A 27618-nucleotide genomic window follows, 5' to 3' on the forward strand; every position below is an offset into this window, starting at 1 on the left:
AGAAGTGCTCTTATTTTTCCACTAATTGCTGGCACTTCTGTGTTATGGATGGCTGTTTAGAGAGGTTGTCACTTTTCTTATATTTGCAGGAAACCTATCACAACAAAACCTCCAACTTACTGACCTGTAGGTGTTGTCTCTTATAAATGGTAGGTGTTGGCAGATGGTACAACTACATGCAGTCTTTCAAGTAGTGTTTTTTTCTTAGCCAATGAACATATGTTCAGTCTTGGAAAGACGTGCTGTGTGGCTGTCAGCTTTGGTTATGCAAGTCTCAGTATAGTGGCAGGTCTTTTGGAGAGGGTGTATGAGAGCAGCAGAACTAACTCTCTGTCCTTGCATTTGATTAGATTAAATTCTTGAGGCAGTGTTGCTCCTTGCGAGCTTCTTGCTGCTATTGAGCATGTTATTGCAGAGACTGCCTCTAGGCTATCTGATCATTTCTTTTCCAAATTTGAACAAAGGTTCTGCAGAAATAGAACAAATTACATTAAAGTTATACCTAGATTTGATGTCATTGGTTTCTTTTCCATTAGAAGCTAATATGGAAGGCCCCAGACATATGCTATCCTTTAGAAGGGTAGCATCAGAATGGATGCTGCTGTAGGGGGAAAGGAAAATGGAAAAAAAAAAAATTCTTACTTTCACAAACACTTGTGGGTGGTATTTCATTCAAATGATGTGTTTGACAAATTTCATGGAGTTTATTATTTTTTTTCAATATAGAAAGAAAAAGAAAGATAAGCAGCTGTACAGGTGTGTTTTCTGGTGAGCAAACTTTTTTTGATAATTGACTGTTTATAGAATGGCTTGGTAATACAGGTAAATACAAACTTCTTGGTTAAGGTGTGTGCCACAAGTTCTCACACTTTGAAAAATGTGCTGATTAAAACTATGCTTACAAAGAAAAGGCATTCTGGGAGTGGGTCCTGAGCGTGGGTCAGAAAATCGGCCTTGGGAAGAAATGAAGGTAGTGCTTGTTCCTGAGACAAAGGAGCATGTATATTTCTCTTCATTTTATTTTGTGCATTGATGGTTTATGATTTTACCCTACACGTTGCTGCTGATTCAGCCTCATACCCTCTTCTTGTTTGTGGTAATACAGTACATCAACTGAGGTTTTAAATTACTATCTGGTACACAAACTTGCAGGCTGAAAGTCACAGATGGAGCGTGAGACTGCCTAAGTTAACGTAGCTCCTGAAGCTAAAGTCTGAGGTTTGCAGAAGAGTAAAGCTCAGGAAAGGTGGCTTGGTGTGGGTAATGAGTATGTGGGGAGTTGAGATGAATGTTCACGGGTGCTGTGAGAACAAAATCCAAGAAGGAACGAATTATAATCCAACACTGTGTGAAGCAAGAAAACAAAACAAAACCCATCAGAACAAAAAACAAAAATAACTAATTCATCTATTATGCTGAAAGCAAAATAAAAGCTGTCTTTTTGAAAGAGCAGTGGTCCCTATCAGCACTATAATTCTCTTTTCTTTGATAATGTGTTCTAGGGAGTCTCAGGACAGGCAGTCATCAGTAGTAAATTTGTCACGTTCAGATGAAGAGATTTTGCTGAAACTGGCAGTGATGATTGCTTTTTAGAGGTGCTTTGGATTTATATTATTTTTAAATTAAGGTCTTGGAAGCCCTGTTCAGATTGCTGGTTTAATTGTAAGTTCTTCCTTCTGAGTTCTTCAGAAGCGTTAAATCCATTGTCTGCCTGCTCTATTGTACATTTAGGAATGTTTCAGGTTCTGAGAAGCAGCTATTTTAAGAGCGTGCTGAATGTTCAGAGATTTTTGTGGAGAGGTAAATAAATTGCATGAGAATTTGTTCAGCCAACCATTTTACATTCTGTACGACATTATGTAATACATCATATTGTCAAGAAATGCAAGATGTAAATACAGTTACATTGCTGCCACAAATTTAGTATTTAACGATTATTGTTTCCTTTTTTTTAAACAGATAGAAAGTGAGAGATCTGGCAGTGATTTAGTTCAGTTCTGGGGTATTCCACCTCCTGCCCCCTCCCTAAGGCTGGTTTTAATTTTGAAGGAGTATTTAAATGTTGTCACCTTCAAATTACTTCAGTCCTCCCCTCTACTCAGCTGTAAGTAATCTGTGGTTACTGAATTCTCTCTATGAATACCTGATGGCTGATTAAATAGGATTCTGTACTCAGGAAGAATTGTGTTTACTTCAGAAGGCTTTGAGCCTAAACAGGCCCTGCAGGATATGGTAGTGTGAACATCTAATAGATACTTCTTCCCTGGGGAACCTCATAACCAGATTTTCATACCAGTGAATGATAAATGCAGTGCGCATCTGCCAATGTTTTTTTTTTAAATGTTGGCCACATTGAATGTGAAACTGACATTGTATTTGGTCTTCTGTATCTGGAGACTGCATAGCACTTGAATGTCAAATAAATTAGCACGTAGTCTGCCCAAATCAACTGCTAAGCACTGTACTAGCACTGTAATGTAGAATATTTGATTCATAGCAACTCCCTTGCAAGTGTTTGATCACTGTCATATGTTTTAATGGTAGCTCTGGCTCTGTTGACTTTGTCATTACCATCTTTTCTGCATTCCGACTGTAGTGCAGAAAATAAGTGTGAAATAATTTCCTTTTTAGCCCACTTTCTTTACCTGTTCGTTATGGCAGAAAAGAGCTTGTAACTTCTTATTTGCTGCATATGCGGAGCTTTACACAAAACTTGATATGCATGTTGTTAGTTACTACGTGCTGAACTTAACTGATACGGGGGAGAAGTTTTAATTGCAGTTTCTGCAGTTCCGGCACCTGTAAAGGATATTCATTGTAGAAATGACTCAGTCCTTCATTGTTTTGATAATTAGAAATCAACGAGTTATAATCTCAGCAAGTCAGAAATAACTTCTTTAATACAGTTTTCTAGGAAATGTATTTGACAGTGGGGCTAGTTGATTCATCCTGTTGTTCAGTTCAGGTGTATGAATAATTGATTTTGCTAGTTTGCATAAAGTTAGATGTACAGCAACAGCTAAATCTGCCTCTGCTGAGTTGCTACACAGAGCGTTGCAAGGGTGTTCTTGAGAGGGTATTGAAAAATTACAAAGCAATTCTGAGAGGATAAAGGGAGCTGAGTAAGTGTGGATGAAGGTTGATCAAGTTCTCAAACATCTTTAGTGGAAAAGAGTGTACATATATTCCTGAAAGATACAGATGCCACCAGATATCTCAGGAACCACTTGCATGAAAGATGAAATAAAGTGGTTAAAGTATTTTTAACTTTGTGTACCCAATGGCTTTGGATCAGACAAAAAAAAAAAAAGCGCATGTGTTTTCAGCATATATACTATACCAAAATAGAGTAATATTTCAAGTCTTATTTATGATGTATAAAACAAATGATTTATATCAATATACTTGGATGCTCTAAAACTTATTTATGTAATGGTCAGTCAGCATGCATGTGAGCTAAACCATGCAACTCAACGTGCTCATCAGCTGCATGATGAAGACAAATGGCATGTGAAATGTTGTGCTGTGATTATGCACAAGTAACACTTCATGGCAGCTAAGGCTTTGCTTTGCTGTCTGTAGAAAGCCATATACTATGAGTCTGATTAATCATGCAAAATAAGATGAAAAGAAGAGAGGGGGGAATGGGGATAGTGAGCAGTGGGGGAGAAAAGGTGCAGTGTATTCAGGTTTCTTCCAAGCAGGTAACTGACCTTGTGCTGCAAATCTCATTCTCTGTGGAGAGACTTCAAGGTTGAATGAATATCAAATGACAGCGAAATTGTCAAACTGTGGTGAACCAATTAAGAATTGGTTCTATTGCTGTGATTTCAAGAATGCCAGAGATAATCTATTATGGCAGATGTTTGCCAGGATTGGTTAGATCATAAATCAAATGATGAAAATGCCAAGTGGAAGGATGGTCCTGAACTCCCGATCCCTTGACTTCCATGTGGGATCTGATTATATAGAAAACTAATTGATGACATCTTTGATAAAGGCTACTGCATCCAAACAAATACAGTATTTATTTGTTTTGGCAGATAAGTGTATGGCTTTGGGATGTTACTACTAGAAGTCAGCTGTGTATATTTTTCTTGATTTTTAATTGGAAAGTACACTATAAAACTTCTTGCATAAGTTTCCATCGTCCTCATGTTGTAATGCACAGTCTCAAAAGGCACCAGATTGCTGCTCTTGCTGTGTTTCTAACCTGCTTTTTAAAATATGAGAATCACAGATTTCAAAACCTTGCAGGTGTTTTTTTTTTTTCTTTTTTCCCTCCAGGACATTGTGATAATACACATTGCACAAGGAGGAATTCTTAAGTTCACGTGTGTTATCACAGCACACAGGGAGTGTGGAGGATAAGGATTTGTCACAGCAATAAGCAACAAGTTGTTTGTTGTCTGTTCAATAAATGGCTGGAGCTGCTTTTCTTAGGCATGAAGTAGTGAGTACTGTGTCAGGAAGAAAGGGGAAGCCACTTGAGATGGTATGAGTATGTGACTTCTATTCATTTTCTGACTTTCTTTGAACATCAGGGCAATTGTATTCCATTTCATTATCATTCTTTGTAGTGTAATACCATGCAGCAGCATCAAAAACTAAAACATACATTCTGAATGTTATCCACTTACATTCCAGAAAATAACTTGTACGAGGAGGGACTCTGTGTTGTGATACACAACAACGTTTTTGGGTGTTTTTCACTAGCACTGCATCTAATATCAGTGATATCCAACTCGGTCATCTCTCCTTTATTACATTCTGTATAACTGCACAGTATTTCTACCTCACTGTAGGAGAAATATGACCTAATTTTCCACAAATGGGGTCTGGTTAAGGGGTAAAAGTTAAATTAATTACCTCATCTTAAATTTAAGGTGGTAGCTTGAATCTAGAAACATTGTAAAACATTCAGGTCTGCTCTGTAGTGATGTGGTAAGGACTGGTAATGAACAGACAAGGACTGGAAGGGCTCACAATATGTGTGAGTGACTTATTGGAAGGAGTACACTGACACTTTATCTTCTTATTCACACAGTCTCTACTGATTAGGAATTCCTAAATCGTTAACAGTGAAGAATTTGTAATGTGAAACTGTGGTCTCAGAATGCACTTTGATCTCAGAGCTGAAATTCAGTGTTTTTCCTAATGGGAAAATTCAACTTAAGAGAGGTTGTATCTGAAGTACTAAGGCAGGTCAAATAACTAAGGTGGTGATGACAAGTAGTAAGAGTGATGATTAAATGAATGTCAAACAAAGTTAATAGAAGTAAAAGGGGCTTACCACACTTCTAAATTCATTTTGTTCTGTTCTGGCCCTTGTCTCACTTTAGTAGTAGGACAGCATATTCATGGCCTGCTAAAAACGTGATGGGAGAGATTCAAAGAGAGCTAACTGGAGAATGCCTTAGCATGAATTCAGCAAGATAAGAGGCATTTGTTTCAAGTCCTTCTGAGGTTCTTTCATCTTCCTGTGGTTTAATTACTTAACTCAGGTTACTGTTACGTTTATAACTTTCATTATTGTAGGCGGAATGTGACATTTCCTTCTGGCAGTATTGAGACCACAGCATGGATTCAGCCAGCTTGCAGGATGCTCAGCAGTACTGTTAATGCTCTTTTTGGCTCAACCTACTTAATGTTTCCTGGTTTTTCAGGGTCACGGGGGGTGAAACTGAGTAATGTTGGGAGATTGAATAAGGAAGTAACAGCTCTCAGGTCTCTTGAAAAGATATAATGTGAAAGTTATATTTTTAGTGTAGGAAGTGTTCAAAATGAAATAGGCGGGAAATGTCACTGACAGATATGCCAATAGGCAGCTGCTAAAGTCAAAGTTAGAAAGCCACCTTTATGACAGTGGTGTGACTATGTATGTAATTCCCTTTTGCTTTTCTCTCTTATACAGTTACCCCTAGCAGTGTGGAGTGCAAAGTAGGTCTAAAAATTCAGTAAAGATTCTCTTATGCTTATTAGTACTGGTGCTAGATTTCTGAAGTGGGAAGAATCAGGCTGTGTAAAGTGCTGGATGCTTAGAAGTGGTTTAGCAGCGTGTCAGAGGTCTAGCAGAGAGCAGTTTGTGATGACAGGGATCATAATCTCATTTCAGAGAGTGAGCAAATGGAAGGGTTGTGTTTTTTCCTGTGCCCCAGAAGCCAGTGCAAGACACCAACCCACCTTCTGAAATCCACGTTTCTCTATAAATAGCTGCCCTTCTCTCTAAGGGCTACACTGTGCAGAGCCTTAGTGCTAAAAGCATTAAGAAGTACTGTAAAGTCAGTTTCTATTGCATTTTTCTAACTGAACGCTGTTCACTGCATCTTCTTCAGTCAGGAAATACAAAGGAGAAAGGGAAAGGTGTTGGTCTTTGTGTTTTTTATCTTAGCTGTTTCATTTTTTTTCCCTGTCTTCTACTGACTGAAAAAGCACTTTTGTGTTTTACAGAAGTAACTTGCTCTAATCCCATAAATGTTTGGTTTCTTTCCTTGAGAAATGTTGATCTGGGCAAAATAAATTAGAGTGGAGATTTTGAAGACAAAAGAAAAGAGAATTGAGTCTCTTCAAGAGACTTTTTAAAATTTCCTATTATGTTTTACTAGCAACAGGTAAGGCCCTGTATATTTAAAGAGGAAAAAAAAAAAAATCCTAGCTGTATGACCTTTTCTCTTAACAAGATGAATGAAGACTGTAACATCCAGTCAGTCTTCACTGAGCAACTGCTACTGGTGTTCTCAGCTGAGTACAAGAGCTTCTCTGTTCTCCTTGGAAATTGGCTTATGGATTCAGAGCAACCTCTCTGTGGTGTACAAACATCTGCCAGTTCATTGGGTGATGTTTTTTTTTTCCCACAACTGAACTTGATTGTGTCTTGTGAACTTCATACACAGACATAGTTTCAGTGTTTATTTGTTGAAGGTTAAAAATTATGCTTTGATTCTCAGTATTTTTGCATTTTATATGCATGTGTTCCCCTGCGTTCTGAAAAGCGTGAATTCAAAATTTAACTCCATAATATCTCCTTGTATGGAACTCATATGAGTTAGGAATGCAAAATTTACCCATTGATTCCAGAGACAGCAGAGGTGAAACTGTGTAAGCAGTAGTGAATGATTATGAATGAGTTTTCTGCTGAACGCAGGGTCTTGGTTAGCACTGCTAAGCTCTGTAGATTCCAACTGTTAACAGAAGGATGGTGAGCATAATTACTTAAGAGACTGATAGTCTGTATTGACTCATTTATTGTTTTTAAGTGTCTGTTACGAGGTTTTGTGCAGCTGAGCCAGAACCAAGAGCCCTCGTGAAAACATGGGAACATTGTGTTGTTGTGATTAAAAGAAACTGATGCATGACTTAATGACAGCTCATCTAATAGGAAGAAATACTGAACTAAGAGCTAAGCTAACTCACCAAAGGCTCTGCAAGCACTGCTGCTGCCACAAGGAAGGATCAGGAATGCCTGGCTGGATAAAGTTTTTATGGGTGGAAGCAAAAAATGAAGTTGTTTGTGAAGCTGTGCTTAACTAATAGTAACTTTCTGTAAGAAAGTTCATTAGAGACCAGGTTTTCCTCTTCTAATGCTATTTGTGATATTACATTTATAAGGCCAGTTGTATGCGGTGGAATGCAAACTTGGTACTCTGAAAGATAGCAAGCAAGGTTTTCCCTCACAGTGGGAGTGTTTGGTTTGTCTAATTCTGGTAGTGATGGAGGAGGAAGGATGACAGTGTAATACCTTCTAGAATGCTGTAATAAAAGAAAATACAAAATCTATCTACTAAAGAAGATACAAGATCTAGCTACTAAATAATTCAATATATTTGGAAATGAGGCAACTTTAATGAATCCTTTCTGCATAGTATCCTTGATGACAAACTTCAAATTGAGCTTAGTTTCATGTCGTCTTTCTCAAGTGCTTGCATTGACCCTTGCTTGAAATATTTCCTTTCCTTTTAAAATGTTGTTTAGGAGTTAGAATCATAGGAAGGCTTGGGTTGGTAGAGGCTTCAAGGATCATTAAGCTCCAACCACCCTGTCACAGGCTGAGTTGCCAGCCTCTACGTCAAGTACTAGATCGGATTGTCCAGGGCCCCATCTACTTTATCTGTGTAAAGACTTTTTCAAGTTGTATGTTAAATATATTTTACTGGAAAAACCTAAATACTGGAACAGTACTTGTGTCAGTCTTACAAATGCGGAAGTCTTGTTCTTTGCAAGTTTAGGGGAAGTTTAAGTTCAAATAAAATTCTTCTTAAAAACGTCTTGTGCTTGTATCGCTCTGTGCCAGCTACTGGAATAACCTTCGTAGCACATAGGTGGTAGCCTTTGCTTCTTTCTCATACATATGTATTCTGCTATCCTGGGACCATCTGATGGGAATTAATTACTGCAGTGATGATTGAAGAAATCTTATATCTAATCTAAGCCATTTTCTGTGAAGTTTAATTCATGACATAAAAACAGCTCCTGGCTAATAACTACAAATTGTAAATTTTTATTTAAAATGTCTTCTGTTGAATCCTCAGTGTCCATCTCTGTTATCTTTTAATTACTGGGCAAATCCAAGATTAATAATAAAAATTGTCTTGACTGAGCTAAAGGGTGGTGTAAGATATGTGTATGTTGGGTGATTTCTACTTCAGTTCGCACACATTAAGAACGATGAAATTGGCTTGGGAAAAACTGAGGCTAATGAGATTTCAAGTTCTAATTTTATACTTGCAATGCAGGTACAGATTTATTTAATAAAAAAGCTGTGTGACTGTGAGCAGCTTGTAGTTCATAGTGGTGTTTCCGAATAACCCTTGGTTCTCTACCTCTTTACATTTCGGAGTGGTTTTTAGGAACATTGTGATTAATAGTTTACATATAGTGCAGCCACTTGCCAGTATATCAGAAACCTCTACTTCTTGAGATCCTAATTAGTTATTCAGAATAATACTGTAGGATTGTGAGGAATGAAGCCTGCAGATAAATTACTTAATTGGCACATATGAAGCCTGGCTCTGTTCCCTGTTCTGGCATGGACATATTGTATGACCTTAGACAGCTGTCTCTGCTTTGTTTTCCCTTTTCCTAGTGTGCTGTATCTGTTCTGATAATCTGTTTGCAGCAAGAAATATCTGCTTCTGACTGTATTTTTAAAGATAATAATTGGAATTTAAAAAGGACATCTGTGCCAGATATACTATAAAGCATAGTCTACTCAATAAAATGCAAATGTAAGCAGATAACTTTTCCTACTTTTTCTTGGAGGAAGATTCTTTACATAGTTTTCTGTAACTTAATTGTAAATTCAGTATAATCATAGAACAGACAGTATACTAAGTCTGAATTAAAAGTTTGCCAGCTTTGAATTTTAAATTTGTATCTCAATTTGCTCTTCTAGCTTTGTGAATAAGTAGCTCCTTATATGTGGGGAGTACTGAGTCTTTTGGGATATTTGGATTTTTGCTTTGGACTTGCCTTTTTGATATCTAGTGTTAGTAAACATAGAGGCATTAGAATTTTCAGATGCAATAATACCTGAAAAGGATCTGAACATCCTGTTTTGTGACATTCCTTTTGTTGTGGACTTCATTAGGTCTGGGAACAACTCTCACTTCCCGAAGTGTAATGAGATCTTATTTTGAAATAATTAGATACTTGTGTAATCTTGTTGTTCACAGATTAACAGAAAAACTTATTAACTGGCTAAGTGTCTTGCAGAATTATTGATTGCTTGAGTGCCTTCAACACTTTTTAGTTCATAGCAATAGGTTGCATTTTTTTAGCTGGGAAAATGTAAGGAATTATTGAAGAACCCCCTTTGAAAAAAAAATTGAGTTGACAGATTCAAATAATTTCAGATGATGTGATGTATTTTCTCAGATTAAATAATTATGTAGGATTTCTGAAAGCAAAAAGAATGCCTACTATTTTAATGGTGAAAACTTGAAATAATGAACTCGTCATACATGAATCAAGTCAACAGAAAAAATAATAAAAAGGAGAAATGATTTATATGGATTTAAACCCACAGGGCACTGTAATGGGCACAAGTGACAGAATATTGGTGTTTTTTCTTCTTATGAGTCCTAATATGATCATATCTCAGGCAGTTTTACTAGTAGTTAGCAGAGATTTATGAATCATTGTCTGTGGGTGTATGACTTCCAAACCTTAGGTTCTAAGTGAAGCTTAGTAGTTTTCTGTTGGCAAGGATGATTCTGGCTACAAGTGGCAGCTCTGGAAGTTCTTGAATTATATGTGACTTTAAGGTTTGACTTTGCTAACTTACCTGCTTAATTTGCCTGGATTGTTTTTTTATATATAGCTCTTGAAAATATTATTATTTTTAAAGCAAATACTGGATACATAGGCAAAGAAGCACTCTGAAACATTCTCAGCTAGTGACTTTAAGCTGTGAATTAATAATTTGTCTGCCCCTGCATATTGATATAGTTCAGCACAGTGAAAATAGATTTCCTTTTCACACTGATATCTCTAGAAATTTCAGGAAGTTGGATTTTTCATGCGCCTTTTTCCCTCCATTTACTACCTGCAATTATCAGAGGGCCAGCTGAGTTGAAAAGTCTGTTGAGATCTTCCTTCTTGGTCTAATAAAATCAGTGAAACATGTCAAAACACTCAGAATCACAGGCAGAGACATGCCCCATGTTGTTCCTCAGGAAAAAAGCAAAGTGCAACAGAGAGCAAATCCGGCTGCCTGAATAGCAATTCTGATTCTGTTACTGGCCCTCTGTAGTTTAAACAAATCATTGAATCCTGCTTTCTCAGTTCTGTGTGTGAATAATTATGATGAGAATCATCCCTAAGAGGCGTGTGATGATGAGTAGATCAGCAGCACAAGATGAATACCAAGGGGCTGTTCTTCCAATCCTGACTTGTCAGCTTTGGCCGATTGCCCACTGAGAAGTCCATTCTTAAAATACCACCAAGAAATAGGAATTAAAAAAGGAGACTGCCTGTTTCTAGAGCACTTGTAGTGGAGGCTACAAGTGAATTAATGTGCATGTGGGACTGTGAGTTATCTTGTTCTCTGGAGACATCCGCTTTTATGCAAGCGTACCTGCGCATCGTGCTTGGCGCATCTCTTTCTGTAGGGAGAACTGTAAAGTACATGGAATTTCACAGCTAAAAACTCCCATTGTTTTCAGTGGTTTATGAATCAGGTGTAAGGAAGAAAAAGACATGTTAAATTCTGAAATCTGATGGCTTTCAAAGGAGAAAATCAATTTGCTACAGATGGATCACCTTTTTTTGGGGCTTTATAACAAAGCTGTTGGATATCAGTGTAATATTATTTAAAGTTTTAAAAAAAATCTGATGCTTCAGAATTAGGAAAAAAAACAAATTTCCATTTTCATAATTATAAAGTTCCTCTTTGACAAACTATAGTAGAATTTGATGCTATTGAAATACATTAACACTGAAATGTGATATCAGAATTATTTAAAGCTATCTGATATAAGCTAGCAGCCAAAGGTCATTCTGACCAGTCAGTCTTGGCTGCTCTTGAGGTAAGCCTTTCATGGCAGTTACCTGATTGTGATTGCTCTGTGTATACTACTGTAGTAGCATGGATTTACTCACAAACTGTTGAAGTTATAACACTAGAGAAAAAATTGCGCTCTCACGTTGTCTTTTTCTAACCTAAATTTGGTTTGAAACACAGACTGCCATGCCACAGTGGTTCCTTCTCATGTCTTTGAGCTGCTACGAAGTTCTGCTGTGCAATTAGCCTCAACAGCTAGAGTATTTTCTTTGCATTAATAATGCAAGAAGAATAACATAAACTAAGCCTTCTGCAAGCATGCCCAGAAACAAGGGCATGACCCATTTCCCAGGTTGGAAAGCTGCATAAGCTCAAAACTTTTGCAGTAGTGCTGGATCAGCACTTCAGTAATCTTAACAGATAGTGCATTTGTTTCGCTCTTAACTGTGGCAGAACTGAGTCCAACCTACATTAGTAGATCAGTGTTTATTTTGTGTGCAGTGTAGCTTGTTTTTTTGATGTTATGCTATTGGCTGACTGTAATTTTAAGTAGTAAAACACACTGCAGAGTGCAGCATTTGTTATCCCTGATTTCAATAGTTTCTAAATTTCTCTTCAAACAGTGCTCAGATAACAAATGTTCTGTGAACATGAGCTGTAGGCAGAAAGAAGAGGAAAAGCCAGTTGTTCCACTTGTGTCATATGTTAACAAAGGGATTATTGAAAGTATATTTGGTACCTGATTTATATCTAATCAATTGTGTTCTTGTGGAATCTCTAAGTGCATCTAGAGCTTCACCCCTCCTGGTAGAGCTCCTTCACAATCTGCTCTGAGGAGTTGTGGGTTTTTGTTGTTATGGTCACCTTGGCACCGATATCTGCTAATTATTCTCTGTCAGTCAGTTGTCTAAATAATTTACATTGTAACAGCCTCAAAGGACTCTCCAGCTGACAGGTCTGATTTAGAGTAGTGCAGTCTGTATTGCACAAAAGAAAAAAAGCCTTTCTCTTTCAATTTTGCCCTTTCTTCTCTGTTTTATGGCAATATGTCTTGTTTGCGGTATCTTTTTTTTTCAGTGATACTTTATTTGATACTGTCATCTAGATGCAAACCGTTCCTTGAAATATCAATTACCTTGCCAAGCTTTCCTCCTCTGGTGGTAAGCTTTATTTCCTGATGTGCTCACTTGTTTTCTGCACAGACAGATGTGCTCCGGGTGTTCTAGTTAATTGTGTTTGCTGGTAGAAACGTTATCTGAAGCAGTGGATTTTAGACCACTTGTTTTTCAATAAGCTGACTGTAGCTTTTGCATTCATCCAAATAGGACTCTTTTGGTCGGAGCTAGCCTAAATAGCTAATAACAAAGTTTAACCCCTTCTCACACATTCAGGTAGTTAGTCCTAAATGATAACACATATCAAAATTGCAAACTATATATAAGCACTTTGTAAGTAGAGATTTGATACGTAGAACAAATGTTGTATGTAAGCTTTGTATGCTTTGTGCGTGATAGTGAAGGATATAGATTCAGAATTATACTCTTCATTGATTCCAACTAGCAAAAATGCAGTAAGCCAATGCTAAATATAAACAGTGTTACAGGTTTCTATTTTTTTTTTTCTGCTATAGATTGTCTCCCTGATCAGAAATGAAACCCTCTGCATTAGGGAGAAGATGTGTTGTAATTATATGGGCTATTGAACATTATAGAGCACAATTGATAGAAGTTAAGTTCACGGCTGCTGTTGCCTTCAGTGGCTCCTGCAATGTTTTGTTTCTAATGTCAAGCTGTGTAAGGAAGAACGAGAGCCTTAATTCAGTTTCCTAGCAGTCAGGGTACAGGGAAAGCTCAGTCTGATGTGAAGTCCTTCTCACAAATTACATAGAGAAAGGTGATACCATTTAAAAGGCATATCGATTTAATATTGCCACCTAGGTGCAAATTAGCATGTTGATACATAGATGCATCATTAGATGAAAATGGCTGTTGTTTCTCAAGCTCCTCAGGAGAACATCCTACATAGTTAATGGTATTGTCTCTTGCCTGTGTATTACTCAGGGAAATGATCTCTTAGAGTCTTCAGTTTGAATTTGTTTCTTCCTGGCTGGGAATATATTTATCATCTTGTAACAAACAAAGGATAGTGAAGTGCAGAGCCCATGTATTGAGGCTTCACCTGGTACAAGAGGAGTGGGGAGACCCAGATCAAAATCTGTTTTGTACCATTAATGAAGTGGCAATCAACAGAAGGAATACTTGAACTAGACTAGAACATGACAAAAATAGAGAGCTCTACCTGTCTGTTTCTGTTATATCAGTGTCACACCTACTGTCTTCTGGTTCTGCTCTCAGTTAAGGAATACTGTCTAAGGCTGGATGACATGCCAGCTCTGCTCCATATCTATTCCTCTTTTCCTTTTCTTTCTTCTCAATATCTCTCTCATAGTGTTGGGAAAAAATGCAGCGAAGGCTACCAAGTAAAAAGATACCAAAGTACCTGATTGCATTATGGAGGTGATCATATTTCCCTCCACCATCTCTATAAAATATCCCCTTAGTCATGCTGTTTTGCCTGTATTGCAGTTTGCTCATCTCTCTTGCTGAGGCTCTTCCCTCTTCCTCAGAAACCAACTCACCTTCCAAGGTCTGTACTTCCATCCCACTGATAATAACAGTTACTCATTCAGAGTATCTGTACTGTGTCAGTTCAATTGCAAAAGCCAGGCAAGCTGATGGCTTGCATTTGCTTCTCTTTCAAATCTTAAAATGGCAATCACAAGGAATTGTAGAACAGTGCAGCTATTGTGTTTATTCACCTTACATATGTATTACTGCTGACTTGTGGCTGTTGTGTATAAACTGTGTGGTTTTACAGACAAAGCCCTGCCATCTACTTAAAAACTAAAATCATGCTAGCAGGCATGGTGTGTGGGTACAGTGACTTCTCTTTACTCAGGGAAGAAACATAGGAAATTGTTATCTAGAGGAAGGGAGCTTATTCAGTGCACAGTAATTTTCCATTAGTGTTGTACTTTTCAGTGTGTATTTTGGCAATTCCTTTTGTGTGTGTGCGTGTGCTGCTAGTCAGTCGCTGACATTTGTTTTCCTAGTGCTGTAACCTCAGGCCTGGAGGCTTAACTCACATTGCAGTCAACTGTCATCACTCAGCAACAACAACAACAAAAAACTTCTGCTTAAATGGGTAAGCATTGTTGAATAAAATGTGTGGGGCCTCCTAAACATCAAAAGAATGAAAGATAGAGCTGCCTCATTGACCATCAGAGGAATTGCCAAGAATCAAGAGCAGTAAGTGTTAGCAAGCTCTAGTAAGTCTAGGGCAAGTGAAGACATCTCTGATTTCTGCCTGAGACTGTTCTGTTGCAACTCTGATAAAGTCAGTTCTGCTTACCAGTGTATGTTTTACACACTGTGTCCAGTCAAACAAGAGCACATACACAGAGCAGAGCTTTGAGTGGTTTCTATGGCCAGTAGTTCACTGTGGGTTCTCTTTCCCTGTAACACTGAAGACTACTTAGAGAAATGCGTATTTGTTGGAGATCCCAAGGCAGTGTAGCATCATTGAAGTTCCTCTTAGTCCTCATGCAAACCTTTACAGTCCATTTAGTATACAGCATATATCACCTTAAAGATTTTGAGTTGTTCTTGCATGGAGTCTGGAAAGTAAGGCCCAGCATGGCTGTCTTGAGCAGTCTTTTACAGCCAGGGCTTAATGCTTACGGTTAACATGAATTGAGAGCTCTGTGATCTGGCCTACAGCATGCTCTTTGCAGACAGTGTTGTGTTGTATCAAGGAATAAGATGAACTGAATTTGTTACCATCAGTAGAAAACATGCTTTCCTATTGTCAGAGCAGATTCTTTTTCTTGTTGGTAACTTTGGAGCTTCAAATCTTTATTTATAGTATCCAACGCTATTCTCTGTCTATTTATGTTGTTGGATTAATCATTAACTTTATGCATTAACATTCCTGAATTTGGGAGACTAGTTGATCTTCGAAGCTGCCTTTCAGAAACAGCTGAAAACCATAAGGTATTTTAGAGCAGTTTGTGCAAATAAGCTTTGAGCTATAGAATCATTTTGAGAAGATCCTTTTTTTCATTGTCTTCTTGATTGAGGTTTGTCGTCAAATTAGATTTTGTAGGAATTTACAGATTAGTCTCTTAGAAATTACTTTATGTGCACAAATATATTCTCCAGGTACATGTTCTAGTGTTTCTGTGTATCAACTAATAATTTCAGTGACATCTTTTTGTAATATCCCAGTCCTGCTCATCGGTCACAATCTGAAGTTGATTATCACTTCAGAAGTAAATTAGAATTTTTTTCCTGAAAAGTTATTTCTATGATTTTTTTTTAATAGTGCAATTCTATAACGTGTATGTGATACCAAAAGGCACATATAGATGATATGAAAATACCATTGAAATAAGCAGGTCTAAACAACCGAATGATGCTTGCAGAATACTTTCCAAGGCTTGCCCAGCTGTGTCTGTAAATAATAACGAATCCATTTATGTTAATTATGTCTGTTAGTTGACAGATAATTAATACAATAGTTTAATGTTTGCCACGTTTGTTCAGCTCTTTTATTTAGTTTTCAAGTGATTTGTATGAAATGGGTATTTTAATTTAGACTAATGAAGTAAGAGTAAATTATCCCTTTGTCTTCAGTGTTTGCCTGCAGGTTTGATTTCTGCAGTTACTGGCATGAGAATATCAATGAAAAACAGTACAATAGATTAGAGAAGTGAAACCATGAAAATAATTGTTCTATTACTTATTTTTAAGTTTCTCAACTAACGTAGATAATCTGTTGGATTTTTTTTTTTACTCATTTGATAGTAGTGTGGAAAATTAACGGGCCAACTAAATGCCGGGAAACCGTGTGGTCCAGAACTCCTTGCTGATACTGACTCCAAAAGTTCAAGTTGGGTTTCTCTTGCTCAGGAAAAATACTTCTTTTCATTTTAGATATGGTAGATTGTCATCTCCCCAGAGTTGTAATTTCAGATGCCAAGATCTGAATGTTTTGTAATGTGCTTTTTTTTTTTCTCAGTTTGAAAGGGAGATGAGAACTTATTCATGTCTCTTTCTTTTGATGCAATAACTTTCACTGACTATACCATGTAAATAAGCATCCACAGGACAAAGGGCATGCAGAAAGGATGAAATGTCTCTACAAAAAATTGTTACTCTTTTCACTGTAAAATAATGAATGTTAAATGTACATTTATAGCTGCCTTTGGACAGCTGTGAGTTATTGGGGAGTTTTAAATCAAAATGATAATTATATCCTAGTGTTAACTGTAATGATTAAATCTATAGGTGTTCTCATTTTATTATAGCATGTTTTAGTAATGGAAGATCTCTATACTGAGACCCTGTAAAGATTATGTAATTATCAATATTAAAAAAACAAAGAAGCTATTTTTGAGACCCACTCAAATTCGAGTCATTTGCAGTGCCATGGAAGCTACTATTCGTAAGACCAATTTGCATGATTTCGTAGCTACAACTGAGCTATTTCATAGCCGTGTCTTAGTCTACCCTCTTAACCACACTTGTGAAACCTGAAGGTACATCCATTTGCTTCTGCAGTTCCCTGTGATAGCAGCCTGTTTTTGTTGGCCTAGTGTTAGGGACTGGTAGGACTGGCTGCCCTCCGTAGGTCCCTCCCAACTTATTTAATGATTCTAAGGTATGCATTTGGTACCTTTGTCCCTTCTCCTGTGTAAATCTTGGCTAGTAACACAAGAAGTCTTGACAAGACAGCATCTTTTATTTAATAAAATGTCTATACCCCAAAAGAGAAGTTTATCTTTCCTCTGAATGTTTCTGATGCAGTATATCTTATTTTTTTTGCTGAACTTCAGAGTCCCATTTAACCAATAATCTTCTGCCCACAAACTGGAAAAGCAGATCCATGGTGATGACAGCAGCTTAAGCTAAATGGCTCAACTGAAATGAAGTGATGAAAGAGCAGGTTTTTGTACTCAAAATCTTTTGTTTGGCTGTTGATCAGCTGTGCTATTTGCTGGAGAGGTTACAGACAACTCCAATTAAAAATTTTGGAATTGTTTTGCTACTGAAAGTGTAAGTATAGAAGTTTGGTATTAGAATGAGATGTAGTAGATAATGTAGAAATTCAGATAGCAGCTTATGATTTTGGGAAGCGGTGTGGTTTTTTTTTTTTTTTTTTTTTTTTTTTTCCATAGAATCAAAAATAAATCTGTCTCTCCTAGTTACTGGGCGTGAAAATATACCCAGCTCCTCAGGAAGGGAAATCAAATGAATTCAGTGAATTTGCACCTTCTAACAGCAAGGTCCTGGCTTTACAGAGGAAATGCAAATAGAACTTGCCAGAACAGACTATTTAATTCAGTTAAGTATATCAGATCCAACCAATGTGCACAGGCATAATATGTGAGGAAATGGGTTTATAGCATGATTTTTATATTGGCCTTTCTTGATGTGGCTGACTGGCTTCATGGATGGACTCACTAGATACCTGAGTAGAGGCTAACTTCCCTATTGCATAAAAAAGGCTGATTGTGTGACTATGTGTGTAATGAAGAATGGAGTTTGCTACTTTTGGCAGTGAAGTTCTGTAGGGAAAGTTGTGATTGCTGCTATTAGCCAGGAAGGTGGTGAGTGCATCGCGTCCAAATGTTTGGCTAGATTCAGTTCTTAGGGTGATTTAGGCCTTTTGATGTATTTAAAAAAATAAAATACAGAAGAACCACCGTGTGATAGGGTGGATTAGAATGCAAATCAAGTCTCTTTTGCCAGTGACATTTAGTGCTTGCCAAGAGTGTGAAAGCAATTTAGAAGATAATGCCTTGTTTGTACTTTAGAGAGCACTTGCAACAGTGTAGGCTAGCAAAGCTCTGAGGGATGGCATTTTGTTTCTGTAGAGCTGTTCTCACTGTCTGCACCTTAATGAACTGCACGATTGGTCGGGCCAGGGCTGAGGAGGCTGTCCTAGACATGTTCATCTCTTGACTGAGGACAGGTACAGTGCATAAGCTTATGAATAGAAAGTGTATTTATTGGATAAATAAGTAATAGGGATTTGCTCCATAATGTTGGTGGAAGGGTGGTTGCTTTATAAATGGCAATTACCAGAAAAATCAGTCTTGTTGCTATATTTGCATAACTTCTCATTATTCACCCAACATCTCAATCAGTTAGAACGATGGAAACTCTAATTAACACATGCAACTATCTCAGAACATAAAGGTAGAACCTATACCCAGCTTCTGGCCCACTTCATTTCTGTAGTTAGGCTAAGAGCTTCAGAGAAAGGATAACTGCACAGGAAATGTGGTTTTAGAACACTAGAATATTATGAGTTGGAAGGGACCATGAGGAACATTGAGTCTAACTCCTGGCTCCACACAGGACCACAAAACAAAACAAAAAATCATTTGTTACACAATTCCAGGTGAGATCCCAAGATATGATGGTGTGACACTGAAATTCCATATTTAAAAAACAAAACAAAACAAAAAAGTTTCAATTGCTGACAGGTGTCCTCTTGTAGGCCAGACCGGAATGAGAGAATTACAGTTTACTGAATGAGAGAAATACTTTCTCAATTTTTCATAAGGGATCTCCTGATTGTGTGCTGTTCCAGGGTGTGAATACATTTTTTACAATCATTTGCAATCTAGTCTTAGGGGAATCTTCAGTGATGGAACATACAAGACATGAAAGGAAATTAAGATCTTTCATTGCCAGTACATCTAGACAGAGTAAAGAGCACAATCAAAGCCTAGGTAACTTCTTTCCTAGGAAGGAAATAATGTGAAAAATAGTTTCATAGTTCACTGCTAAGACTTCTCGAGTCTCTTGTTGATAATCCAACAACTATGTTCTTATTATTCCGATGCTAATAACTCTCCCAAAGAGATGCAGTATATAGAGAACTGTGCATATTTAGTTCTATCTGATAGATGTTTCCTGTGGTATGTTTACAGTTTCCTGGGTACAGAGTCCCACATGAAAGGCCAAATGCTATAGTTGAAATGCAGTGATATTAACACAGGTACCATTTAAAAATGGCATTAGACAGATCCTGCTTGGTGTTTATCAGTGAAGTTTTAAGGCCTGTAAAATATTTCATGGCAGGTGAAGATTGAAGGTGTTGCTGTAGCCTATGCTTCTTGCTAAATAAAACTGTTTTAAATCTGTTGCTTTAGGTTTAAGAATGTTTGCTTTATTGAATATTTATGTAGTTAATTCAGGCGCTAGTAATTTTTTTTTAGTCAGATGTTAACAGTGAAGCACACTGAAGAAAATTTAATGCAGTTCCTTATGTTTGGCTAATACATTTCCATCTCATAAAACTAAATTTAAAGAAGTCTCTTTTAAGCTGTGGTGAACTGAGTTATAATGCAGTTACTGTGCTGGTTAATTTGAAGTTTTGTCGTAGATCAGGCCTCTCTAAGTGTATTTGTTTTTCTAGGTGCACGTCAAATGGTTTCCATGTAGTAAGAGAACGGGATAGAAAACTTGTTTTCAAATCAATTTTGCCATTTTCTACTTTCTTTCTTTTTTATTTCCCAATATGTATATATAGTAACAAACACAAATGGAGTTCTGACTTGAGCTTTGATTACATCAGTTCAGTTGTCACTGAGAGGTGAAATGGAAATAAATAGCTGTCATTTCACTCACATTAGTTCATTAGAGTTCAGAAGATGTTCTTGTAAATAAAAATTCAGGTTATTAGGAAAGTTATATTTTTTTAAGTAAAAAGAGAGCATAACTTCTTTTGAAATAGCACTGAAGACTTCCACATAAATGAACTTTCACAATGTAGAATGAATTTATGTAGTTGTGCCACACCATTGCATTTTCTTGTCCTGTGATGTTACAATATTCTTTTTATCTTTCAGAAGACTAGATGCAGGAAGTAAATAATAATCTGCTAAAAACAGTGCTATATTAGTGCCTGGTGTTTAAAGCTGTTGATTATAAGGGTTTATTTTCCCAAGTTGTCTGATTACTTCTGGTATGTGCAGCTGATACAGACTATTTATCACTGTGGACAGCAACCGACTTCCTTGACAAGTTGCTATCACTGTATTGGTGTGTATCTGTGCTAAGTGGATGCTGAATACATTGCAGACCAAAATGCATGCTGTTTTACAGTAGAATAAGCAACAGAAATGTGCTAAGTGTGCTTAATGTAAAAACAAAACAGAAGCCATATTCCACAGCCTTTCCATTTTTAACTAGTGGAACCAGACATTATTTACTGTGTAATACTTTTTCATGTTATCTACAGTCATGGAATCCTAGAATGGCTTAGGTTGGAAGGGACCTGAAAGCCCAACTAGTTTCAGCCACCTGGTGGGACTGCCCAAGGCCCCATCCATTCTTGTCTTGACACCTCTAGGGATTGGGCATCCACAGCTTCTCTCAGCAGCCTCTCATCGCTCTGAGTTTCTTCTCAACTTCTAACCTAAATCTCCCTTGTTTTAGTTTTAAAGCTATTCCTTGTCATGTCCCTCTTCTTATGAGCTCCCTTCAAGTATTGGAAGGCTGAAATAAGGCCTCCCTGGAGACTTCTCCAAGTTAAACAAGCCCAACTCCCTCAGCCTTTCTCCATACGAGAAATGCTTCAGCCCTCTGATCATCCTTATGGCTCTCCTCTGGACCCATTCTAAAAGCTCTGCATCCTTCTGTGTTGGGGGCCCTGAGCCTTGGTGCAGTACTTCAGATGGGGCCTCACAAGGGCAGAGTAGAAGGGGACAGTCACCTCCCTCACCCTGCTGGCCAGTTCTCTTTTGATGTGGCCTAGGCTGCAGGTGACCTTCAGGGCTGCAATTGCACACTGCTGGATCATGTCTAGCTTTTCATCCACCAAGACCCTCCAGTCCTTCTCAGCAGGGCTATTCAAAGATTTCTTTTCCCAGTCTGTACTCATACTTGGGATTGCCTTGTTGACCCTCAATTCTGTTCATGTGGGCTCACTTTTCAAGCCTGTCCAGGTTGCTCTGGATGACATCCTGTCGTCCTGAGTTGTGTCAACTGCACAACTCAGCTCGGTGTCATCAGCAAACTTGCTGAAGGTACACTCAATCTCACAGTCTATGCCTTTGATAAAGGTGTTAAAGAATACTGATCCAAGACAGGTCCCTGGAAGGCACTGCTTCTGTCTGGTCTCTAAGTGGGCATAGGGCTGTTGAACACAACTCTCTGACTGCAACCATCCAGCCAACTCTTTCTCCACTGAATAATCCTGCCTTTAAATCCATGTTTCTCTTATTTAGAGATAAGGATGTGGTGTGGGACCGTGTAAAAGCCCTTGCAAGAATTCAGGTGAATGGCATCTGTTGCCCTTACTTTGTTTGCTTCATTATAGAAAGCCACTAGATTGGTCAGACATGATCTGCCATTGAAGCTGTGGCTGTCTTAGATTGCCTCCACATCTTGCATGTGCCTGAACATATTATCCAGGAGGATCTGCTCTGTGATCATAGGATGATTTAGACTGGAAGATATGTTGAGAATTAGATAGTTTCTTCAATAATTTTGCCCAGAGAAGTGGTGGAGTCACCATCACTGGAGGTATTTTAGGGTGTGTAGATGTGGCACTAAGGGATGTGATTTAGTGGTGGACTTAGCAGCATTAGGTGATGACTGGATGACTTGGATGATCTTGAAGGTCTTTTCCAACCTAGATCTTTCTTTGATTGTTTAGTGTTATACTGCAGGAATAACCTCATCCATTGAGAATTCCCTCTTTCTTTTTTGTTTGAGACCAAGTCTGCTGATGTTTTCTTGCACTAATTCTTGTTAACTGTTAATAGATGGTGTGTTTTAAGTGTCATCCACTGCAGATGCTTTGATCTATACTGTATAGAGATACAGCTAAGCAGCGGTGTGACTTGCACACGCAAATGGCTATTGCTCTGGAGGAGGTATTATGTGGACTCAAGATCTTTGATTTTGTTGATGTTACTGATGCCTGCATGTGGATATTGCTTTGAAGTAACACAAAAAACACACCTGAAATATTAGGTTCTTGAATTTGTTTCAAATTTGACAGTTTTGCAAGTATTTGCGATTACATGAAACCTATATTTAGTAGGTATTATTGAAGTAGCATTCTCAGAAACATTTTAGGAATCATTTAACACCTAGAATTATGAACTACTTTTTGGAACATAAAATTATCATTTCTCTTCACATAGAGAAAGGCCTTTTTGAAATGATGAGGAAAAAATAGACTCATCAAAACCTGTCGTACATATTCTGCAATACATAGTGATCAGTGCTGATAAGCTTAACCTGTCTTTTCTGAAGGTGTAAATATATTTATGGGAAGTCTAACTTTTGGTTTTCAGGAGGATGTAAACATAAAAAATGTTCTTAAATTGCTCTTTCGTGCTAATATGTGATGAAAGCATATCGGGGCAAGAATTTTTGTTTTGCCTATGTGAAGTCGCATACTGTGTTTTAAATAACTGGAATCAAGTCTGTACTAGCTCCATATCCTTCATTCCATTTATTTATTTTTACCCTGAGCTGAAAACTCCAACTTGAGTTAGAAACTTGTAACTAACAATAATGATGTGTGTATTATGACAGAATGTTATACGTGTGGTATATTGCAGAATGCTGCGTGTTGCATTATTATAGACAGTTATGTCCATGTGCATTAACAAAATGTGTACCTCACTGATTATAAATTTCTGATCTTAACATGCATCTTGCATTTAGAAAAGAGCCAAATGCTAGGCACTAGGCATCGTACTTTGATAAGCTGTATTGTAAGCTGTACACTGGCTTCACTGGTATTTAAATCTATAGAAATATGAATAATATCAAATAATAGGTCTAGAAGTGGTTTCTTCATACTTTATTTTACAATTTATCACTAAATATATTTACAGGACACAGAGTTTTAGTGCAATACATAGTAATGTTGCATAAGTACAAACTGTTGAACTTCTCTAAAAAAAAAAAGAAACATTAAAAAAAAAAAAAACCCAACAAAACAAACCAAAACAAAAAAAACCCCAACATAAAACCCTGAACCAAAACCAACAAAAAAGCCAAAGCTAAAAACTCTCCAAAACAAAAGAATTAGAGCACTTAACTGGATGTTACAGCTAAGTATGTAAAGCAACGTTAATAACTGAGTGAAAATGCTACCTGTGTTGTTACTTTTCAGAAACTATTCATAGAAACAAACCACAAACCAGCTTTTATTCCAAACTATTAACCCTTCTGCAGTACCTTATCATTTAAAAATGATTTTTGAATGCACATATACTGTACTGTATGACAGTCTTTTTCTACAGATACCCCTTTAATAGAAATATGATATTACCTTGGCAGTTTTGAAGAACAAAGTTATTTCAAGATATCAAACGTCAGTAACAAACTCTAATAAGCACAGCTTCTTGAGAACTTGCTTAAACAGCATTTCTTCACAGTGATATTTATGAAAGGTTGGAAAAAGATTAGCATAAAATATTTCCATCCTTTTTCATTTTTATGCAAAAATCATTACTTTATACTGGTAATTATAAAATTACAAACACTTCTATAAGTAACTGCATCTGTAGTAATGATAGAAAAAGTTATCAGTAAGATACCTAAAATGAGGCTAGCATAAAATGATGATGTGAGGAAAATTAGCTATTTCTTTTTTTAAATAATGGGACATAAATTAAGTTAGAATTTGCAACACAGTGGTTTAAGAGAGACAGACTATTAATCAATTCAGAAAGCTATTTATTTATAAATGTTAAAAAATAAAGGGATCGAGATGAAGCAAAATCAATGTTTTAAAATATATAGTATATATCATTTACTCTTAATGTTAGTTTTGGCACTTCATTGGAACAATTACTTTAACAAAGACCAAAATATGTAGAAAAGATATACAGCTCCTTGACATACCTTGCAAGTATGGTACAGAAGTACTGGCAAACACTGAAAACATAGTTAAACATTCCCACAAATTTGCACATGCATGCACTATTCAGACAACAGCATTGAATCTATGATCTTACAGTGATAGTCTTGCATTACTTGAGTAACTTAGGCTGTTTCTTCAGCAGATCTTGTTTCTGATTTAAGTCTTACAAATTCTTTAGCAACTTCATCATTGGTCCTCTGAGAAAGTATCCTAAGAATTGTCAACCCAGTCTCATCTACAAAGATGTTTCTCAGCAAGGGATACCAGGATGCACAGCTTCCTTTCTCTGCTATGTTTTGCAGCTGAATAACTGTCATTCCTATAACGCGATCTTCTCTAGCAAAGCAATAATCTTTCACTGAGAGATGAAGTTCATAGGCTCCCGGTTTATCTTCGTTACTCAAAATGCTACAAGAATTAAAAATACAAAGTTGGAACAAGAAGTTTAGTTTTGTTTAGAGCATGCTTTAGAAATCTTGTCACAATGGAAATGATGGTGGCAGCTTTTTTCGTGTGGGTTTTTTACAACAGGTTATCATTTAGTTTTAAACCTTCTGCACGTTAATATCTCATGTGCTGCTGATCATGCAGTCCTTTTTCTCACAGAGCTGAACAGAAATGGTAGGAATTTAGCAGTTCCTTCAGCATCTGTACCGCTGTTACCTTTCCCCAGAAAATACATAAACTGTGCAACTATTTCCACAACTATCACAACTATAAAAATACTTACACAGGCATCCTTAAATCATAGGTGGCTTCTATTTAGGTGTTACCTTCTTCATAGGTAGGAATAATTTTTTTTTTTACTTAAAGATCTCACTCTTTTTTTTTTTTTTCCCCAGCTTAGTAGTTCTGAACTATGCAACCAGGGAGAAGTAGGTCTCTGCTATCAAGTATCTATTTTCTGAGTATGAATTCTGTGCCTGCAATGTAAAATCCTACACCAGTGTTTGCTGCTGCTTCTGTCCTTGATGTCTCCCTCCTGCAGTGAGTAGGCACCTGGATCTTTTCACAGTCTCCTCTAAGTAAGTTTTTTGCTCACAGAACTTATCCAAGCTGAACTTCTGTTTGCTTTTGTTCTATCAGGTCCAAATTAGCTTGAGGATGTGCAGTAGTTTGCTTAAAGTTCCGTACTTAGTATCTATCAACGTGATTCCTAATGTAACACAGGTGTTGCACTGAGAAATTAATAGGAAGCATTTCCTTTGGTGTCAGTTGATTTAAGTAACTGCCATCTTATTACAGCTGTTTTATTTACCAGTCTCATAATTTTTATTTACTACTTACTGCTAGTGTTGTAGTTCCTTGATAGGAAAAAAAAGAAACTTTATCACAGTAATTTTGAAATGACAGCAAGAATATGCTTTTAGCATCTTCCGTCCCATAGATCCAAGATGGTTTTAAAGATTAATGGAAGATTTTAAAACCCCAACCAAACAAGAAGCTCTGCAAGCTCATTTTTAAGAGTAAAATTTATTCCCTTCCAAGACTATTGGGGATCCTCTATGCTGTATTAAAAACTGGCCTAAAAGCTATATATAGCACATGCGAGACAGCAGATATCCCCATGAGCTTAGAGGCTAGTTACATTTAATTAGAATTGTACCTACTGAAAAACCAAAGCAAACTGGGGAGAATGTTCCCAGTTATGCAATTGCTGCAGTGGGAATTCTATCATGGCCTGCTTATGTCTCCATCCTGCCTGAAGTTGGGATTCATTTTGCAGGTCATCGCAATCCCTTACAGAGGGAGCAGCGATGCTCACTGCCATAGATATGAAGGGGGCTTGTTTCCTAAAAATCAGCAAGAATTTTATTTTAGTTCTCTGGGTCCTTTATTCTGTGTTCTGGATCACATGTGCGTATACAGGACAGAACAATCAGAAAAGTAGATTTACAATATCATTTGGTTTAATGTCAATATAAAGGTACTTGATAGACAGTGTTAACCTTTGTGCAATGCAATTGTTCAAATGGGATTTCAGTTTCTTATTTATGTGAAAAGGCATTTGTTGTAATCATAGGAAAGATTGTGCATATCTATAAAGTAACGCTGTCATAATCAAGCTTTAGAAAGAAGCTATAGCTCTGAATCAACATCCAGTTCTTCTCAGAAACATGTGTTGCTTTTGAAATTAACTGATTGAGGTTCATTTCTTCAATTACTACTTTTCTCACTTATTATGAGCGATAACAATAGAGATGCTCGAAGTACAGCAGTTTGACTGCCTAACAAACTTACCAAAGGTTAACAGTGGTAGAGCACTGCTGAGTTAGTGACTGATTCATAAATTAAATAATAAAACAGTTTGGTATTTATGTGATACCTCCATTTTCTTTAAAAGTCAGTGTTAAGTGGTTGCTGTTACTGGGCATAAAAGACATTTGCGTATGTTCTTTTCTACCTAAGGTAAAAAAATTCACATAATTTGCAGAAACTGTGAGGAAAGAAAGAGAGTCATGCTGTTGTAAATAAGGAGCATAAACTTGGATCACCCACACTTTTTCTCTTCATAAATTATGTCAGTTTTATACTTCTGTGTAATCTCAACAAAAATAAATAAAGGTGAATGTGTATTTAGCTTTTAGGAGACAGCAGGATTCATAAGAATGAAGAAGGCTGTACATAAGGATGATTTACGACATAGTTTACTGTAATTTCATTTGGATTTTTGCAACTATTCCCATTTAATTGCTTCTGTCCATGCAGTTGTATATGAAACTCAGCATTGTAAGTTTTGTGCAATTTTAATAGCCACAAACAAGTAAAGGAGACATTTTCTCTCTCTACATTTCATAGGTTGCCACTTGGATTTGCAGTGTAATCTCAGTGCTTTTAATATAATTTTTCTTGAGGGGAAAACAAAATATTATGTGTGAGGCATACAGTATGATTGCAGGTGATGCCCCTCATCCTTCCCAGGCAGCTCTAAGGAGCCGAGGTTCCCAGGCTGTCTGGGAAACAGTCCTGAAGAGGTGTGAAAAATATTTGACTGGAGAGTTTGGACACGGAGCCTGCTTTGCTTACGTTTTCCCTAGGGCTTTCTTCTTCAGCTTGTCCTTTTATGTTCACATAAAAGCAGTCTCAGCCTGCTTGCTGTTCAGTATCCTTATAGGTCACTTACCATCACAGATAAAGCAGTGGGATAAATAAAA

General features: G+C 37.1%; 1 protein-coding gene and 1 non-coding gene across 3 annotated transcripts in view; one reads left to right on the forward strand and one right to left on the reverse strand.

Annotated features, from left to right (window-relative positions):
- The window catches only part of LOC107054177, a 62173-nt gene that overhangs the window by 6078 nt on the left and 28477 nt on the right, over window positions 1–27618 (forward strand). The window contains exon 2 of the transcript XR_006931130.1: window positions 25306–25488. This is a non-coding gene — a transcript (uncharacterized LOC107054177). The remainder of the gene's footprint in view (window positions 1–25305; window positions 25489–27618) is intronic.
- Window positions 23381–27618, reverse strand: part of UNC13C (unc-13 homolog C) — a 141331-nt gene continuing 137093 nt past the window's right edge. For both annotated transcript variants that reach the window (XM_040706919.2, XM_040706923.2), the window contains one exon: window positions 23381–24871. In XM_040706919.2, the coding sequence (XP_040562853.1) occupies window positions 24586–24871 (286 nt within the window). In that variant the 3' untranslated portion in view covers window positions 23381–24585. The remainder of the gene's footprint in view (window positions 24872–27618) is intronic.

The sequence above is a fragment of the Gallus gallus genome, chromosome 10 (assembly GCF_016699485.2).
Source record: "Gallus gallus isolate bGalGal1 chromosome 10, bGalGal1.mat.broiler.GRCg7b, whole genome shotgun sequence".
Lineage (NCBI taxonomy): Eukaryota > Metazoa > Chordata > Aves > Galliformes > Phasianidae > Gallus > Gallus gallus.